Raw genomic sequence first — 19,568 nt, forward strand, 5'->3', positions numbered from 1 at the left:
TTTTAAAGATCTCACTCCCCCGCTCCTCTGGCGACACCAAACCTGTGCATGAACCGAAGTTCGTGCACAACCCTAACTGCAAACAGAATACATCACCGTGGTATCTATTCAACATGCATTCAACGTTGTAATTAGATAACCTTGCCAACATCTGGGTGGTGCATGCATGCTTCTAACTGTAGGGGAAGAATGAAAGTTCAATCCCCAAATAACAAAGCAAAACCAGTTTGGCGGTGAGAAAGCAGCAAAGCAAGAGGTCTTAAGATAGTTCTTTAGTACTGAAGAACTATAAGGATTTATTTAAAGAAAAGGTTACAACCAAATGTGAAAAAGCCTGCAGCTTATTTTCAGCTGAAGCTCATGGCTGAAGAGAGAGACCAAAACAAACAGCCATCTCTGGAGAGACAAAATGGGGACTAACACTAGAAGAACCAAGAGGGGAGGAGTCCAGCACTTTTATCCATGACCCTAAAACCCCACATTGGTCACTATGAGACATTGCAGTTGAGAGCTGATGCTGCCAGGGTCCTAGCTCCAACACTAACAAAAGCACACATGGAGTGTTAGCCCTGCATTTCCGAAGCATGGCTGCTCTTGCACTCCATTTTCACTGTACTGCCCTTCCTCCAGAGATGCTTTTTGCCATCAGAACCATGTCGATGAGGGTTATGCAGCCTTCAGGGACATGTTTATGTGAGCCAAAAGTGCTTCCAGAGTAGGGGAGATGGTGAAAATCATTGTGGCCTTGTGCAAGAGCACCCATGCTTCTGAAGAGCAGGGACTAGTGCTGAATGGATGCTTTTCTTAGAAGTTAGTCAGGATGACAGTTTCTAACAGGAATTTTTGGAGACATTAGTAGAATCACCTATTAGTATATTTAGCATATGTAGATTTCATACACTCTTAGTTGAAATCAAATAATACAAATTATACCTGGAGTTCCCAATGTTTGATGTAGATCTAATTTTAAGTTTGAGGATCAGGTTTAACCTGAAGATTACATGGGACCTCCCTTTCTACCCTCCTCTCCTGTGCATGAATTTCCCCAGCCTCATCTTGTGAGTTATCTGCCTTACCCAGATCCGTGGTTATATATGGTCTAAATGAATGGTTAAAATGAATTCAACTGGCTGCTAAACTCAATTTGAGAACTTGAGAACTCAATCTGAGTTTCATCAGGCAACATTTACATATAACAATTAACCAGGTAGGTGTGCAATTCATCTGCAAGAAGGAAGGAGCATAGGAGTGTGCTTTATTACAGATTGCATCTGCATATGAGATAGGGGGACGCTTTGGGTCATACTCTCTAGAAGATCTTCTTCAGGTAGCATCACCTTCTCTATCTGTGAGAGTGATAGCAGGAGAGTGAGAGAGGGCATGGGCATATTGCCTGGAATTTCCTTCACTGCCTAGTTTTCTGAAGGGATTGAGAGTGTAAGCGCTCCAAAGAAATGGCTGTAATGAAGGGGTGAGGTATCACTTTTGAGTATGGCCCAAACATTGCCTTTCCCAACATGTTAGACAAGAGGCCTGCTCTGTTCACTTGTAGGCCCCATGTACAGGAAGAAGTTACTGCTGACGTACAGTGGGTGCAATGTGCAAATCATCATCTCTAAGTAAAAAGATGGACTTGATTTGCATGTGATGCTGGCCACTAAAATGTACCAAAAAGTTTCTTTACAAGTTTGGTTGCATGAAAAAGAAAGCATGTAATTACTTGTATATAAATATGATGTTCTTCTGTGATTGTCCATAAACCTTGGTTCATGGAATCGTTTAGGATTAATTTGTCTGGATGGTCCATTTCCATGAACCACTTTCATGTGTACTACTGCCAGGAGGGATGAATCTAAGACCCTTTATATGGCCTCAAAATGTTATATCGGATCAGGCATCTTATGTGTTGCCGTTTACCAGATATGGAGGTAGGATTTTTTAAGTGGGAGGTGCTATTAAGATATTGGCAGAATGTGACTAGTAAAATTGTTAAATGAAACTCAGTTGTTCATGGTTAAGTCCGGATATCATGTGGCATGACAGTCAAAAGCAGCAAGCGCCTAGGTGTCACATAATCTTATACCCATACCAAGGAGAAGAAATTGAAACTATTAAAACATTTTCCAAGTGAAACCACAATTTCATATTGTGCAAAGCCACAGAAGAGTTGCAAAGCTGTAAATAAATCATGCCAACCGTGATTAGATGCTGTGCTGGAATGTCTACTTCCATCTTTATTACTTGAGAGTGAGATTCTATCCCATTGTTTCCTTTTTCTTTCAAGCTCAGAGGGTTTGTGATGGAATCTTAATGAGATGTGCTCTGTTTTGGAAGAGCCACAGAAGAATTGCGAATTAATTTCAACTCTTTGTCAGAAGCAGCCAACTTTAAAAAAAAACACCAAAAACCAAACATCACTAGTAGAGATATTCTAGCTAGTATGCAGTAATTCCTATATTCTAATCAAAATATGGAATTCTTCATCTCTGTTGCCTTTTGCTTTGGGTATTGTTTGCCATACTGTTTTAATCAGGTGGTGAGAAATCTGAGAGCTTTGAATTATCAAAGGAAGATAAGTGAGTTAGAAGGACTACATTTAAAAAAAAAAAAACACCATATGAAACAGGGACATGTTGCTTACCATTCAGGCTTGGCTGTCTTATTTAACTACAATATGTCTAGTTTGGCTGTCATGAAGCTTGTCCCAGTATCCCTTGTTGGCAAAAGTATATTTATCTAGAGGGTTTTTTTTTTTTTTAAAGAAATCATCTTTATAAATCCTCTCAATCACAAAAGCTCTCCAGGGTAGTAACAATAATTTTAAAAACGTATACACACAGCATCTAATTAAAATCCTGTTTTAAATCAAATAATATGTATTGGCTAGGATCAAGAGATGTGACATGCACTCAGGAAGGAGAACCAGTTACAAAGCTGGAGCTTTTCTTGTTGCTTTTTGGCACTGCCAGAGACAAAATATTTTTAAAACTGAACAGTGGTTTGTCTCTTTGGTAGCGGGAAGTACTGCAGTGATAAAGCAAAGCATTGTTCATAGATGCCCATATCAATTTTTGGATCTCGGTCATTAACTGCAAACCACTCAAGCAGAATGAGCTAAAGCCCTCTTTGATAGTCTTTTGAAAAGCCCTGCTGTTTGTTTGTTCCATGTTGTTCTAGGAAATACTACTTCTACTATCGCATGCTTATATGATTGCATTCACAGGTTAATAGTTTTATTTTCTGTGAGCTGTGCTATTCATATTAACCCTTCTACTGTTGTCCTAGTCTTTCATTTGGACTAATACGTGTTGGTACCATTTTCAAGTGGCGTTCAAGTCTAGATTGCACTGAATTTACTGTCTCTGAATTCTAAAAAAAAAACCCTCTAAAGATATAATCCATCTACCTTTAATCCATCTACCTTTACTCTATCTGTGGGTGCAGCTACACATGTGGGAGGGGCTGAATGGGAAGCCCTTTACCCGCCCTCTCCCTCTCTGGCTGAGTAAGTGTGGCCTCCAGTGCATTGGCCAGTCACAATGAGTGTGGGATGTGCATCTCCTTTATAGGCATCCTGTCATCTTTACCTTGTCAAGGCCTTGGATGATGGTCCTGCTGAGTGAGCCAAGTATTTCTGGGCTGGTGCCCTGGGGATGAGAGGACTCACTATGGATATATATAAAAGAAAATGCTAGGCTGACTCCAGCTTGCAGGGAGTTCTTGGGAAAGTTCTCTTGGTGTGTCCCTTTTTATTTTATTTATTTGTTTATCATATATTGCCTGACTCCAAAGGCTCTAGGCTTTGATGGGCTCCAAGAGAGTTGTCCCACCACCACCCCATGCATGAAGGCTATGGGCCCAGAGGTGGCCCTGGCCCTTAGGTAGCTGCCCAATAATAGTGGCCAACCCTTGATGCTAACTCTGGAAGACTTACATGGGTCCCCAGTTGTGAATAATGTCTAATGTATAGCAGAGGATGTGTGCCTATTAAGAACCTGCTGGGGAGTGATGGAGTGGGTCCCATTGAACCCTATGCCAAAGGAATAATAATAATCAACAAACAACTGTTCCCCTTCCTTGTGCACATTTGAATGTGTAGGGGGCGCCCTCCATTTGGGAGTGCCACTAAGGCTTTCAAGATGATGGCAGTTGTAGGGGAGAGAGAATGATGATGATGACATGGCCCATTTTTGTTTTGATTTTTTTGAAAGTAACCATTCTAAGAACCACCTTAAGTGATGGATTGCAAATAACAGATTCAAGCACATTTAAAATTTAAAAGCAATAAACCACTGGGAACAGCATTTGTGTTGGCAATTAAGCATTTCACTGCGGGTGAGTGTTGGGTGAAAGGATAGCTATTTTTCACTACATTGTGTTTATGTTGGTAGAAAGTGCTGACAGTATATGTATATATATTTTTAGATAGACGTCTCACTGAGGTAGCATGAAATTAATGGTAGTGCATTCAAATGAGAATTTGGGAAACAGAGCTCATAAACAATGCTCGAGAGTATTCCCTGTAATGTAGTATTTGAATCTGTGCAGAGAAAATGGCTTTTATGTAATGTTTTTACACTCCACAAATTGTTTCTCAAAAGTATTATTTACTCTGAAAGCTTGTGCGTGTACTCTCACTTTCTTGCTTTATTTCAATATATCTATGTATACGCATATTTGTTTGTTTATTCTATGTAATGGTTATGTATCTCAATGTATCTGTCTCAAGGTCTATTGAATATAATCCTGTCAAGCTCTATTCAACATGTAATGAAAGAAGTAACATTAATTTTCATTGCCTACTAAGAACTTTTTACCAGTATGCTTATTGCCAACAAAAATTGGGTTTTTTTAATTGCTTGCAAAAATGGGAAAGGGAATTCTTCTTGTTCCACTTTCCTAACATCTCAGTCTGTTTTTGTTCATGCCCCAAACAAAAACTATTTTTGTTCAAATATTTAATAAAATTAAATATTTTATTTGAGTGCACCTTAAAGAAGGGATAGAATCTAACAAGCTAGAAAACCTAGGAGGACCAGACTCCTCCACAGAAACACTGTGGATGACAATACAAGGCCTGAAAGGAAAATTGTTACTAGGAACGTGCTATCACCAGGCTGATCAAAACCTTAACAGTGACTGGAAATCACACAGGCATCAGAGAGACAGAGCTGTAATAATGGGAAACTTAAATTACCCACCGATTGACTAGGTAAATTCACATATGCAGGTAAATTAATTAAATACAGGTAATGACAGATGCCAAATTTCTAGATACATTGAATGCCCCAGAAGACTTAGTCATGGAACCAACCAGAGAAAAGGTGACATTGGACTTAATCCTGAGTGCGAGATGTCAGTATTGTGAAACCTTTAGGGAATAGTGACCATTGTGTGATCAAATTCAGCATATATGCGAAGAGAGAATTGCCAAGCAAGTCTAACACAGACACTTCTAACTTCAGGAGAGGAAACTTTTCTAAAATAAGAATTTGATGAAAAGAAAACTGAAAGGGAAAACCAGGAGACTGACTTAACACACAATAATAGAAGCCCAGTTAGAATATATACCAAAAAGGAAGAGAGGTACCACCAAGTCCAGGAGGATGCAGGGAGCATGGCTAACAAATAAAAGCTATGAAGGGAAGAAGACTTCCTACAAAAATTGGAAGACCTGTCCAAATAAAGAGAAAAGAAAGAAACACAAACTCTGACAAAAGAAATGCAAGGAGACAAAAAATGAGGCGAAAAGAGAGTTTGAGGGACATTTAGCTAAAAGCATCAAAGGGAATAACAAAAACTTCTTTAAATATATCAGAAACAGAAAATGTGCCAGGAAAGTGGTTGGTCCGTTAGATGATGAGCGAGTGAAAGGGATTATTAAGAAGGATGTGGAGTAAGGGTGTGCATGGATCCATCTTTGCTATTTGATTCGAGCTCAAATCGAAGCACAAAAACTCGAATTGATTAATCAAAAACAGCTGGCTTGGCCAGCTGCTTCAACAGATCAACCTTGAATCACTCGAAACAATTCGAGTGATTCAGCTGCCATTTTGAGGCCCATTTCCCCAGTTTTGCACCCTTTTGCAAGAGCTACCACTCTGAACATAGGCTTCTGGCTCAGGACATAAATGTACTAAGAAAATGGCATACAGAATGAGCAGAAATAAAACATAGATTAACTTCTTAAAAATGCCAATATGAATATTCTCCTAATCTTTTGTAGGTTGCATGTGTCTTTCACTTATTCCCAGAACAGAATCCATTGCTACAAATTAACAGGAGATGAAAAATATTTTCCCAAGTACATGTTATTGTTGTTCTGTTAAAATATATCCATGGTAGCCAGTACCGCAAATCCACATTTTTTATTAACTACCAAGAAACACTGCTGAAAGATATATTGTAGGCCTTTCTCAGCAGATATCTTAGCTATTCTTTGTTTTTGTTAGAAAAACATATCAGTTAATTAGAAAAGAAATGGAAAGTAAACTGTGGTCAGGAATTGGATCTTTACTTTGTAGGCTATGTGATAAAATTAATTTGAATTGCAGCAATTAAAAAGTAAACAGTCTGGTATAACTTTGGAAAATCTACCTCCACAGTCCTTTCTCCCAAACCCCAGAAGAAATTTAAACAATAAAAATGTGACATAAAACCACAACGTTTTTAATGGTGTGGAACTAAGAGCAGTGGCTGACATCCAGAGCAGTGGCTGACATCCAGAGCAGGCAGTGGGAATCCTACTGTACTGCTGAGGGGTGACAGCAAAGCATGGGCAGTCTTTGAGCAGTAGTGCTGGTCTATGTGGTAGCGAGCATTAATCACCCCCTTTTCTAAGCAGGGTCTCTCCTGGTTTGCATTTCGATGGCTGACTACACATGAGAACTATAAGATATTCCCCTTAGGGGATGAGGCTGTGGCTTAGTGGTAGAAGGACCCAGGTTCACATGTATGCAGAAGGACCCGGGTTCACTCCCTGGCATCTCCAGGTAGGACTGGAAGACACTCCTGACTGAAACCTGCCAGTCAGTGTAGATAGTACTGAGCTTGATGGGCCAATATAAGAGTTTAGTAAGGTTGGGGTGGGCCCTGAGACAGACAGTGAATATGGGCTCCTGCCCTCCCACCTTCTTCTTCAGAGAGGCATAAGGGGGAGACCAAAAAAGCAAGTGATCACCCAGCCAGTGCTCCCGCTCTCTCTCAAGGCACCATCTGTCCTCTCTTGTTCAGTCGTATGACTGGAAGAAACTACTGACTGAAACCTGCCAGTCATAGTAGACAGTACTGACCTAGATGGATGGCCTAATACAAGGGTGTAGTAGAGCTGGGGTGGGCCCTACAACCAGTGGCGAGGATGGGCCCCTGCCCTCTTCTTCTTTTTCAGAGAGGCATGAGGGGGAGAGCAAAAAGCAAGTGGTCACCCAGCCATTGGGCCTCTCTGCTCAAGGCCCCGGGGCATTTGTCCTCCCTTGTTCAATTGTAGCTACGCCCAGTAGTCTACCTCAGTATAAAGCAGTTTCCTGTGTTTCTCTGTCAGTACTTTTTAGGAGCATGCCCATGCTCAGGAAGCGCTTCTTAGACTGGGAACATATCGCTTGACCCTCAGTGACCTATGGCATGCTTCTGGAGCATGGGCAAGCTTCTCAAAATATTCAGGCTCTTGCACAAAAGTACAAGACTGCCCACAGCAGTGTAAGGGGATTGACACCACTCATCTTAGGATACAAGTCAATGGATGAAAGCCAATATTTTTAACCACCAAAGGTAGCCAATTTAATCACCAGAAGTCCTTTATAAGTTACTTTAAGGCTAGATGAATATATATGGTAGGGAAAGGGGCATTGCAGTGGCCCCTTTCCTTACCTATGCACATTTAAACATGCAATTCAGGTAGGAGGCTGTGGTCTGATGCCTAATGCGACTTCCCCTCTACATACAGGCATCTAGCTCTTTTATAACATCTGATGTGGCTGAATTGTCACCTCAGTAGGAACATAAGAAGCTGCCTTAAGCCAAGTCAGACCATCAGTCCATCTGTCTTAGTTTTGGCTACACTTTATCCATGCTGGCAGTGCCTCCTCAGGGTTCCAGGCAGGAGTCTTTCCCAGACCTACCTGGGGATTCCGGGAAGTAAACCTGGGACCTTCTGCATGGAAGCACAGATGCTCTACTCCTGAGCGACAACCTCCATACAGTGCTTCAACTTAGACACACTTAGGCCTACAATCAAGACCAGCATGTTAGGATCACAACCCAGGGCCCTGAACAAGGACCTTTTGTATGTACAAGTATTTTCTTACTCCTTTAGGCAAATGGAGCTGATGCTATACTATTAGGAACATAGGAAGCTGCCATATACTGAGTCAGACCATAGGTCAATCTAGCTCAGTGTTGTCTACACAGACTGGTAGCAGCTTCTCCAAGGCTGCAGGCAGGAGTATCTCTCAGCCCTGTCCAAGATGTCAGGGAGGGAACTTGGAACCTTCTGCTCCTCCCAGAGTCGCGCCATCCCCTAAGGGGAAGATCCTACTGTGCTCACACATCATCTCCCTTTCATATGCAACCAGGGTGGAACCTGCTTAGCTAAGGGGACAAGTCATGCTTGCTACCACTAGACCAGCTCTCCTCCCTTATAATGGCAATCAAATTAATCAACTAGCTAAGCCACTCAGCAGACTGCCAGCTTTGGGTAAACCTGACAGGTCTACATCAAGCGGTGTGAAATGTTGGGAACATAGGAAACTGCCATATACTGAGTCAGACCGTTGGCCTATCTAGCTCAGTATTGTCTACACAGACTTACAGCAGCTTCTCCAAGGTTGCAGGCAAGAATCTCTCTCAGCAACGTACTGTATGCTTTGGTAGTTTGTTGGTTCAATAAAAAAAATCTTGTCCTAACTTGGAGAAGTCAGGGAGAAAACTTGAAACCTTCTGCTCTTCCCAGAGAGACTCCATCCCCTGAAGGGAATATCTTATAGTGCTCACACTTCTAGTCTCCATTTCATATGCAACCAAGGCGGACCCTGCTTAGCTAAGGGGACAAATCATGTTTGTCCCCTCATACCATGTTCCTGCCTTCCAGGCTTGGGATCTCACCTTGGGTAACAGTAAGTAACCCACAATTCACTAGTGTTACAGTGATGGCCAGATGAGGCTCTTTAGTTCTGGCCAGCAACTCATTTGTATGCTACGCACACCTTAGATGACACCGAATATATATCCATAATGGCAACCACATTGCATGGCAACAAAATGGCAGTAGCTGCTTTATCAGGGAGGTATCACATTTTCCAATCTAAAGAAAGATATTGTGGATTGAGTACTCAAAGAAAACCTGCTATTTGTGTAATAGGAGCATAATCTTGAGGGGAGACATGTGGACAGTGCATGAGAACTAGAAGTGCAATTTTTTGTGCAAAATAATGTGGAAAATCTTTCAGCACGGCGGTTGCCATGAAGTATAACTTCAAATTTGGGTTCCGTGTTTATAGGCTGTAACAAAAGAACTTGACTTTTTGAAACAGTTCCTTCTTGACGGCTTATATTGGTTTCAGTGACTATTTTAACTGTAATAAGAGCCTGCATTTCCTTACTGCTTGACTGCTGCATAGCTTGCTGCTTGACTGCTGCATTTCCTTACTGCTTGACTGCACTGAACAGAACTGAGAAAGTGTTGGTTTTTAATGCTTTGAAATACATTATAATCTCCCCCTCCCCGAAACTGGCTTATCATTATTTAATTGTTTGTTATAGCATTTCTTTCTAAAATGCTGGATTCTGTGAGAAAGATAATACAGTAAAATATAGAATTTAAAATGTTCAGAATTTTGAGATGTGTTTTTGCCCAAGTAAGCAAAGAATAATGGGAATAAACAGTGAATCAAATTGTACAACAAAGCAAGTTCAAAATGGTGCAGTTTATAGCATTTTTTCACAGAATCAGTAGGCATTAAAAGACTCAAGGAACTCAAGAGACAAAGTAAAGAAATCGTACTGTACTGTATTGTATCTCTGTGTCTTCTCTCATAAGCATTACTGTCATGAGAGAAAAGAGAGTGTGCTTAACACCCTCTTAGCTATTCAGGAGGATATTTTCCAAGGGCAAAACTGTAATAAGACCTGCAAATCCCAAGAGTTTTTCTTTTCTTCCTTTTTTGTTTATAAAAAAACAAAATACAGTAGACATAGATGTGTAAAATGCATCATTTTTCACAGATGGTGAGCTTAGAAAAGAACAATCTGTACCCTAAAGAGCTGGAAAAATATTTGAAGGGTTACACTGACTAGTATATGGAAATATATTTTGCTTTACTTATTTAAAACAATTATATGATGCCCTTCAGTTCAACAAACTACCAGGATGGCTCACATAGCTATAAATTATAATATAAGGATAACCTAATATTTTATGCCCAGCAGAGCATAAAAACAATTTAAACCTGGCAGGAACATAAGAGATGAGAAGTTACAGTTAGAACCACCTTCAATGACATGCTGAAAGGCTTAGGGAAATGAAAAAGGTCTTCTCCTAATGCCAAAAAGACATCAGAATTAGTTAATTAATCAAGTACATTTATATACTACCCACTACCAAAGTCTCTAGGTGGTTTGCAACACCAAATTTGGCACTACGTGAGCCTCCCTGGGAAGGATTTTCTAAATGCAGGTAGGAAGCACACTTGAGAATGCCCTCTCTCTAATCACCACTCTCTTGAATTCAGACGATTCTCTAGTCACCACTCTCTTGAATTCAGAGAAGGAAGTACTGGAAGCTCATGTGGATTGTGTGCACATTAGGGATGTGCACAAACTGAGGCACCGCGGTGAGGGGAGTGGTGACTGGGATTTTTCAAAAAGAGGAGAGCTGGTCCTTACCTCCTGTCTGCCGCTCCATGCAGCTTCCTGCTGCAGTGGCACTTGTCCCAAGAACCCACATGCAGTGCCAGACAACATGCTCATGGCACCCGTGCTGGCGCAGACACCATGTACATGGGACAAGTGCCACCGCAGCAAGAAGCTGCATGGGATGGCGGAGAGCAGGTAAGCACCTGCTCTCTTCTTTAAAGATCCCGCTTTCCTCTCTGCGACACTGAACTGGTTTGGACCTCGTCCAACCAGTGCCGAACCAGTGCACATACTCTGTCCGTGCACATCCCTAGTGCACATATGTATTTATTATGCACATAGACATATGAATTAGTACTAGATATTTCTAGCACTCTAGTACTTTTTGTTCTAGTGAACAAAAAGATTTCTCAATGTAGTAGTTATCCTTTTCCAGTCAGTCATTAAGCTAATGAAAATAGTGGTTAAGGGTATCTTTAACCAGCGTCTGTTGTAGTGGTTAGAGTGGGGGAGGCCAGATTACTGGGGAGACCTGAGTTCAAATCTCCATTCAGCCATGATACTTGCTGAGTGATTCTGGGCTAGGCACTTCTCTCTCAGCCTAACCTACTTCACAGGGTTGTTGTGAGGTGAAACCTAACTATGTACACCACTCTGGGCTGCTTGGAGGAAGAGCAGAATATAAATTAATAACAACAACAGCAGCAGCAAACAAAAGCATGACAAGGTAGCAGCAATGATACCCTGGAACATCTGCAAAAAATATAAGCTACCTGCAGTCAAAAATTGGTGGGACCACAAAATTGAAAAAGTTGTAGAAAATGAAGATGCAAAAATATTATGGGACTTTTGATTACAAACAGCCAAACATCTGCCACACAATACACCAGATATAACTGTAGTCGAGAAGAAAGAAAAACAAGTCAAAATAATCGACATAGCAATACCAGGTGGCAGTAGTCTGCCCTTGTTGAATATGAATCGGAGACTACATGTGAGCACTGTAATATATTGTAGGAGATGGAGCCATTCTGGGAAGTTCGCACGATGGCAGCTCCAAGATAGGGCTGAGAGATTCCTGCCTGCAACCTTGGAGAAGCCGCTGCCAGTCTGTGTAGACATTACTGAGCTAGATGGACCGTATGTATGTTAATAGTTGCCTTGATTTAATTTAGATCATAACCAGGGGCATTGCTAGGTGCTGAAAAGATCTGGGGCCCAGGCCCACAGCTTCCCCACCAGTTTTGATAATTAAACCTTTTCATGCACTCTAAAGGAATCCAACACTCTCTTCTCCAATAGTTTGTTTCATAGCTAAAATGAGTTAAATCATTTTTTCTCCTCCATAAGATGTCTCCTCTAATCACTAACCCACTCAATTGAGAGCCAGTGTAGTATAGTGCAAAAAAATAATGCAGACCAGATTAGAGCTGGAACTTGGAGGAGGTTCCTATTAGGCTGCTGCTCCTGGGAGAAAATCAAGTGAGGAGCTGGCAGCCAGAAGGTTGCCTTCCCTTGGTATACTGACAACAGGCAGCAGTTCAGGTTAGGGGCAGTCAGCAGGGACTCAGGGGCTGTGGCACTGATGGGCTGGGGGGTGAATTGGGGGAATGGCATGCTGGGGAGAGGAAGCAGAAGGCCAGCAAGGACTCTGTGGCTGGATGCTACTCAAATGAAGGATGGTGGCACCCATAAAAACAGATGGGGTGCCCAGGAACACATTGGGGCACCCCAAAAATGTCAGAGGCACATGCCCTCATAGGTTTAAGGCTAACAATGCTCCTGAATTATAACTTTTGTTCCCCTGTTTATTTGGACTACTATATCTGCTTATATAACTTCATTAACACATTCTTAGATTGCTAGTATAGTGACTTGTTTTGCAGCTCCTGAGGTTTTGTTCCTTCCCAGATCCTGGCAAAGTAAGGAAATCTTTATCTACATTGTGGTAGGCATAGAGTGCAGTGTCTTCAGTCCCGTCATCTTCATGTCTCCACATCCAGAAGGAAGGTAGACACAACTCTCTGGATGGGTAAACTGTTGGAGCTTTGGAAGCAACTGGGGATGCCTTTCTATTCCTTTCCCCCCCCACATCCTCTTGAGTGTAGAGGAGAAAGCTGTACGCAGGTACAGCTTCTTCGGCACCCAAGACCATGCTTTACCACAGCCCATTTTTTCCAAAGCTTCATCTGCATGATTATCATAGTTTCTACAAATAGTAATGCACAGGCAGGCTTACTGATGCAAAGAATTACATTTCATATAGGCCTGGTGCATATGTATACTTTAACTGCCATTAAAGCTGCCAGAGTTTGTAACTGTAGTACACCAGAATGTGCAAAACTGTGGTTAAGGGTCTGAAGTTAACTCCAGTTAGCCCCAACAAACTTCAATTGCAACTGCTGCCAACAGCGGTTTTGCTGCCAAACTCTTACGCCTGAAGGCAGACTCACCCATAACCACAGTTAAGCGCCCATTTCCAAACTCCAATCATAGAGGTGATGGCACAGACCCACCTGAGGACGTGGCTGCTCCATGCTTTCAGCACTTCTCGCTGGCAGCCACTTGGCAACGCCCCTCCTGTCAGCCGTTCAGCTATGGATTTGCCAGGCTACAGGGACACCACCATGTCCCATCCCAGACTGGTCAGCCTGTCCAGCCGCACAGCCACTCGGGGCAACAGTCGTGGGTGTCCACAAGCACAAACGCCCCAAGTGGCAGCAAAAACAGAGCACCCTTTCATGGCACCAGGAGGGGGAAGCCAAAAGGCAAACCCAAGCAGGGAAGCTGGAGCAGCCGAGTTCTATTTTCCAGAACAGAAAGGGTGGGGAAGGTGGGGGCATTTCCTTCCCTAGGTGGGGATATTTGCTCCCCGAGTCTTACTCATGAGAACAACCCATCTGTGAGTCACGAATGCCAAATGAACGAGATGGTACTCGTGTTCTATGAGGTGGTGTTCTCAATGTACGATGAAGAGCACTCCATCACCCCATGGACCGCTCTCTCACGAGAGTGGCAGACTAAAGGGAGCAAGGGAAGATGCTCCATGCAGGAAAGCTGCAAGGACAGGCACTTGGGCAAGTGGTTTCCTGGTCTCAGTGACTGCCATCAAGCCACTGTCAAACCCTATGCCCTACGAACCCACCCGCCAATATGGAGATGTGCAGCTCTACCCACAGCCCCCAATGGGTGCTGCAGCCATCCTGGGGTGCCTGGAAACCGGGGTTCTCTATTTCTGGGGATCACTGTGCCTTAAGAGCCACATATACTGCAATGTGGTCCCTGGCCCAGGAGTTTCAAATGGCTGGAAGGGTCCACTCTGCAACCCACTGCCTCCACCATTCATGCAAATGGTTTGCGTGGGAGTGCTATTGGCAGGGTCTGAAAGGCAGACCCACGGAAGGGATTCCAGAGCAGCCAAGTTGTTGTCCATCTATCTATCTATCTATCTATCTATCTATCTATCTATCTATCTATCTATCTATCTATCTTATATACAGCCTGACTCCAAAGGCTCTCAGCGGGTCTGTTTTTCAACTAAAATGGTCGGGGGGCCCACTAGAGCAGGTCCCCAACTAGAGCGGGGGGGGGGGGGCCTTGGATTCCCTGGTGGTTAAGTGGCTGGTTCAGCTCATGAGCTCACAGTCTGTGGGTGGGGATAACGCCTTAACAGGCACAGGCATATCCCCAATAGATTGGCCCTCTCCTGAGAGTGTCATCCTACTGGGCAGCAAACTGCTTGCAGCAGCTTAGTATTGGGTTTGGCTGGAGTGCTCTGCCGGGGTCTCGCCTTGCAACTTCTTCCCTGGTCATGGTGGGGCAGACACCCTCCCCCATCTGCATATCCCATTCTAGTAAATGTGGGTTCTCCCCTCCCCTCCCACAATGAAAGCAGGATTCCATCCCCCACCGGGCCCCAAAGCCCCCCGGGAGCTGGAGGTTGCATGGTGCTTTCGGGCTATGGAGCCACTTGGGCAGGTGGCAGTGGCGTGGCTGGCAGAACCAGTGCTGGCATTGCAGAGCATTTAATGGGCTTTCAAAGTACTTCCCCTGCCAAGGGTGGGCAGAGCCCTCCAAAACTGCACAATCGTGCTCGGCACACCCCGCTGGAGGTCATAGCCAATCGTGACTGAGTGGCACTTTGCCCACATTTGGGTCACGGAGCTGGCTGGGATTGGGCTGGGAGGCTGAGCGGCAGGGAGGGGCTCCCCTTTCCTCCTAGGCTAACAGGGGTTTGCTGTATGTCTGCGGCGTGGATTTTGGAATTGTAATTTTGGATAGTGTTAATTGCAGTTATAGTATAGGTCTGAATCCAGCCAGTGTATGATAGAATAAGCACACCTATTAAGTTGGTTTATATGAATTTCCTGTTACCTTTTCCTGGAGTAATCTTCAGTTTCATCAGCCAGGGATATAGCCTATACTTGTTAAGACATTATTTTTGTACTTCTGTTGTTGTGACACCTAATCATTACCAGGAAGGGGGGGGGGATCTGTAACTGCTATTGTACTTCCTTTTCAATAAAGATTGGGAAGTGCTCATATAATATTTTATGGCTGACAGTTTATTAACTCTCATCATTACTGCTCTCCTTATAAAGTACTTGATTTTCACCTCTGGCTCTATGGTTGACTAGATCCAGCCCAATGCTGATGAATGTTTATATGGCTTTATTTCACCCATTATGGATCATACGTACCTTGTGTACTCCAATTAGCAGACAGGAATGTCAGCAAAACTGATATACAGCTGATGCAGGGCTGCTAGGCTGTCTTGGCAAATTCTCCCCACCACAACTGAAGATTGTTTACATGTTGATTTTCAGATCTCAGAGTATGGTAATGCTACTCTATTCACTGAAATGCTTCTGTCTCACATGTTATTTACTCTCCAATAGTCTGGAATGTTCATGAAGCCTCAAGGAGCTTACTCTAATATAAGTTTGTGGGTTGCAATGGAATTAAAGAAGAAAAGACTGGCATGGACCTGTAGAGCATGCATTAAATATTGGACTGGTTCAAATGTCATGTGGAACTTCAGTTAAAGCAGGGTTCTGTTTGATGTCTCTAAGCCTTGGGAGCACATGTTCCTTCTTCCTATCCCCACATAAGCATCAATTTCCATTCTAGGTTAAAATAAACCAAAATTGGTTGTGACAACCAAACCCACCAGTTTGTTCTAGTCTACTTATTTCAAATAAGCCGAGATCTGTAAGATACTTCAAATTGTGGGTACAGATCTCAGCTTATTTGAAGTAACCAAGATCAGTGGGTTTGGATGTCATGACTGATCTTGGTTTATTTTAAGCCAGATAGAAAGCAGATCCTCACTCAGGGAGGAGAAGGGGAATTCATACTTCTGAGGCTCAGACAGTGGGGAGAGAGAATTTTTTCTCCCTCTCTCACAACACCAGAACCAGGGGTCATACCATGAAACTAATTGCCAGGCTATTAATTGCAGGCAGGATGCCTCTGAATACCAGTTGCAGGGCAGCAACAGCAGGAGAGAGGGCATGCCTTCACCACTTGCCTCTGGGCTTCCTAGAGGCATCTGGTGGGCCACTCTGTGAAACAGAATGGTAGACTTGATGGGCCTTGGGCCTGATCCAGCAGGGCTGTTCTTATCTTCTCACGTTCTTATTTGTTAATTTCTCTCTCCACAGGGCTACTAAGGAAGGCTGGTATCTCTATGCAGACAGTTCAAATGGAGCTTTTGGACATACTGCTGACCTGAGCACACCAGTAATTTCTCAGACTGGACCCAAGTGCAAGCTTGTGTTTTGGAACTATATGAATGGGGCAACAGTGGGTTCTTTGAAGGTATTGAAAAGACCATTTATAGACATTTTTGTGAGAATATTCACACATATTCACAGAATATTTTGTGAGAATATTCATCACAGAATATGATCACTGTAGTATCATTTTTACACTTTACTAAACACATGGCTGCCCCATTAGCCCTGGGTTGCACAGCTTCTGCCCTCCTGCAGATGTTGGACTACAATTTCCATAATCCCTGATAATTTCCTACAATGACTGGAGATGATGGGAATTATAGTCCAAGCACATCTGAAGGGCTGAAGTTTTACAACTCTGCATTTGCCTGTAACATGGTTGCAGGTGTCGGGGCCTAGTTTTTATACCAGAATGAGTGCATTGGGGGCAGGGCTGTCCTTAGGGCATGGCAAGCAGGGCGACCACCCCAGGTCCCCCCACTTTCAGCTCCCATTAGAATCAACTGGAAGGGCCTCCTCTCACCGGCTGATTTGCCACAAGCCCCGCACCCTACCAGGGCTCTCTGGGGGGAGGTAATAAAACCTGCCCCTCTCCATGGTGTACTGCATTGCTTTTTGCTGTTTTTTCCCTATCCACCCCGCTCAGATACCAGAAGTGAGCCAGACAGGGAGAAAACTGCTTAAAGAAGCCAAGCACAGTGAAATAAGGCCAGGGAAAGGGGCTGAGTTTTTCTCACCTCCCTCACAAACACCCTTCTTTCACTTTGTAGGCAAACAGGACAGACATAACTGTTTGCCTTATTCTAGACCTTATTGTGTATGGGGGTTCCATTCCCTCATATTACCGCAGAAACGAAACTGCGGATAATGAATCATTGAGTCTATGGGAACACGGGTGTTAGCTTCTCAGATGGAAAAAAACCCCAAACCAGCCCAAACACACACACACCCACACCCCTGCAAATGGACCTAATAAAGTGCCCTACCATGCTCCACAGTTCTTCTGGTGTCCAGCAATCCTCCCCCACCAAATGGTCCCCAAAATAGCATCTCTACCCCCCCCCCGCTTTTCTTTTCTTTTGCTGAAATGAGTCACAAAATGGCTCCCATGGACAAAATGGCGGGCAGAAATGACCTACAGGGTCACTTCTGGCCTTCTAGGAACCATGGTTATGTGGGTTTTTAACTCTTTTGTATCCATGGAAAATGAAACCTGGGAATACACGAAACCACAGATATAGAACCTGTGTATGATGAGGTTTTCCTGTATACGATTGCCCTGCCTTTCATGTCTGACCCTAAGTTGTCATGGTATAGAAGCACTAACATGATGCGCACTAGTGGTTCCAGGGGAAGCAGTTACATAGAAAGTATGTAGTCCATGGCCTTAGCCCACATGGATGCTGCAACTTCCTGGAGGTAGTTTGTGCAATAACAGTGCTGTAGCTTTCTGGCAAGAGTGAATAGCTTAGAAGCAACTTGAGAGCTTTTTTGCCAAGGTACCACAGAGGCAATTACTGTATCCCACTGTGAAAGTATCCACTTATTACAGTCTTATATTTTCCAACAGGCAATATTCTGTGTTGTGTGATGCATTCCTACTGTTGAATGTATCCACACAACTTTTGCATTTCTTCTGTAGGCTTGTCTATTAAGATAAGTGACTCTTCTATCATAATACAAAAGAGAATAGTTACTTTATTTTGCCGTGTTATATGCAATGGGAAGATGATATAATTTTTTTAGAAGTGCCCTGTCTTCCATTAAAGTGAAAAACATCTAGATTGTCCCAGAGCTAAGACTGCAGATCATTATGGCTGGTGATTAATCCTGGAAAAGGAAAGCATTTCTGGGAGCTGATGATGTATTGTTCTGTCAGTGGTGTCTAGAAGCATGATTTGACATACATCACCATACTTCTATCTTCTGATGTTGTCAGTTTGGCTCAGTTCAGACACTTTAGCTTCAGTGAAGCAGTTGAGGATAGTTGACTCCTGGGAAGGACTCGTCACAATTCAATGAATAGTTACTGAGGCAAGAAGCTAGGAGGACATCTCACACACCTTCTGCAGTTCAAACTAAACAAGAGCTATGCAGCTTGATTGGAAAACTTTTTAATCCAAACAATTGGATGTTTGATGTATTACTAAACTAAAATTAGGTTTGAAAACTGAATGTAACTATGAACTGATAGCAAGTTTTACTGTTCTGGAAATTAAGATCGTTTTTACTTATTTCATTGGCATAAACCAATATGACTTGGAAATGGGTCTGTAGCTCAGTAGTAGAACCCTATGCTCTGCATGCCAGTTTGCTTCCCAGCAACTCAAGGGTGTTTTCTGGACTAAGAGAACTGCAATGGGTAAAGCATTACAAAGTGTGACGGGACAGTGCAATGGTTTAAAATCGAGAGTAAACGGTTGCTCAGTGCTGCATTTCAGGCTGGTGCTCATTCATACTTTCCATCCACTGTAACGTATTTGCAAGGCAGGAGATGTCCATATTCTCCTTTAAACAAATTCATTTGCCCCTCCCTCCTGCTCCATTTGGACCAATGGAGTTGGGGGAGGGCACATGAAAATTTTTTAAAAATTTCTCAGCTGACTTGCGCTAATCCACCAGCAGGGGGAAGTGCCATTCCCAAACAAGAATCATTGCATTTGCTTACATCGTTGCACCCTTGCACAAGTGATCGCAGCCAAAATATATTTTTAAAAATCCCGTGGTGGAGAGAGGGCCAGGATAGCAGGGAGCAGCACCAACCCCAGGGGAAGTGGCTGCACAGCCCTGGCCCTGCACCTTCCACCCTTGGTCTGCCTGCCTGGAGGCTCTGCTCCTCAGGGCTGGGGGAGGTGGGCAGCTGCTGCCCGGGCTGCCCGCCTCATGTCTCTGCCTGCCCGGGTCTCTGCCCACCCGGCGACTCTGCCCTGTCTCTGTCTCTGCCTACCTAGCATCTCTGTGCCCCCCACCCCTCATGCGAGC

The 19,568-nt window shown here is 43.4% G+C and overlaps 1 protein-coding gene across 12 annotated transcripts in view; it reads left to right on the plus strand.

Annotated features, from left to right (window-relative positions):
• MALRD1 (MAM and LDL receptor class A domain containing 1) overlaps window positions 1-19,568 on the plus strand; it is a 450,491-nt gene that overhangs the window by 164,254 nt on the left and 266,669 nt on the right. For all 12 annotated transcript variants that reach the window (XR_008310576.1, XM_053266536.1, XM_053266535.1 and 9 more), the window contains one exon: window positions 16,512-16,668. Coding sequence is in view for 11 of the 12 variants with exons in the window: in XM_053266536.1 (XP_053122511.1) it covers window positions 16,512-16,668 (157 nt within the window). In the remaining variant the exon portion in view is untranslated. The remainder of the gene's footprint in view (window positions 1-16,511; window positions 16,669-19,568) is intronic.

Source organism: Hemicordylus capensis, chromosome 6 (assembly GCF_027244095.1).
Source record: "Hemicordylus capensis ecotype Gifberg chromosome 6, rHemCap1.1.pri, whole genome shotgun sequence".
Classification (NCBI taxonomy): domain Eukaryota; kingdom Metazoa; phylum Chordata; class Lepidosauria; order Squamata; family Cordylidae; genus Hemicordylus; species Hemicordylus capensis.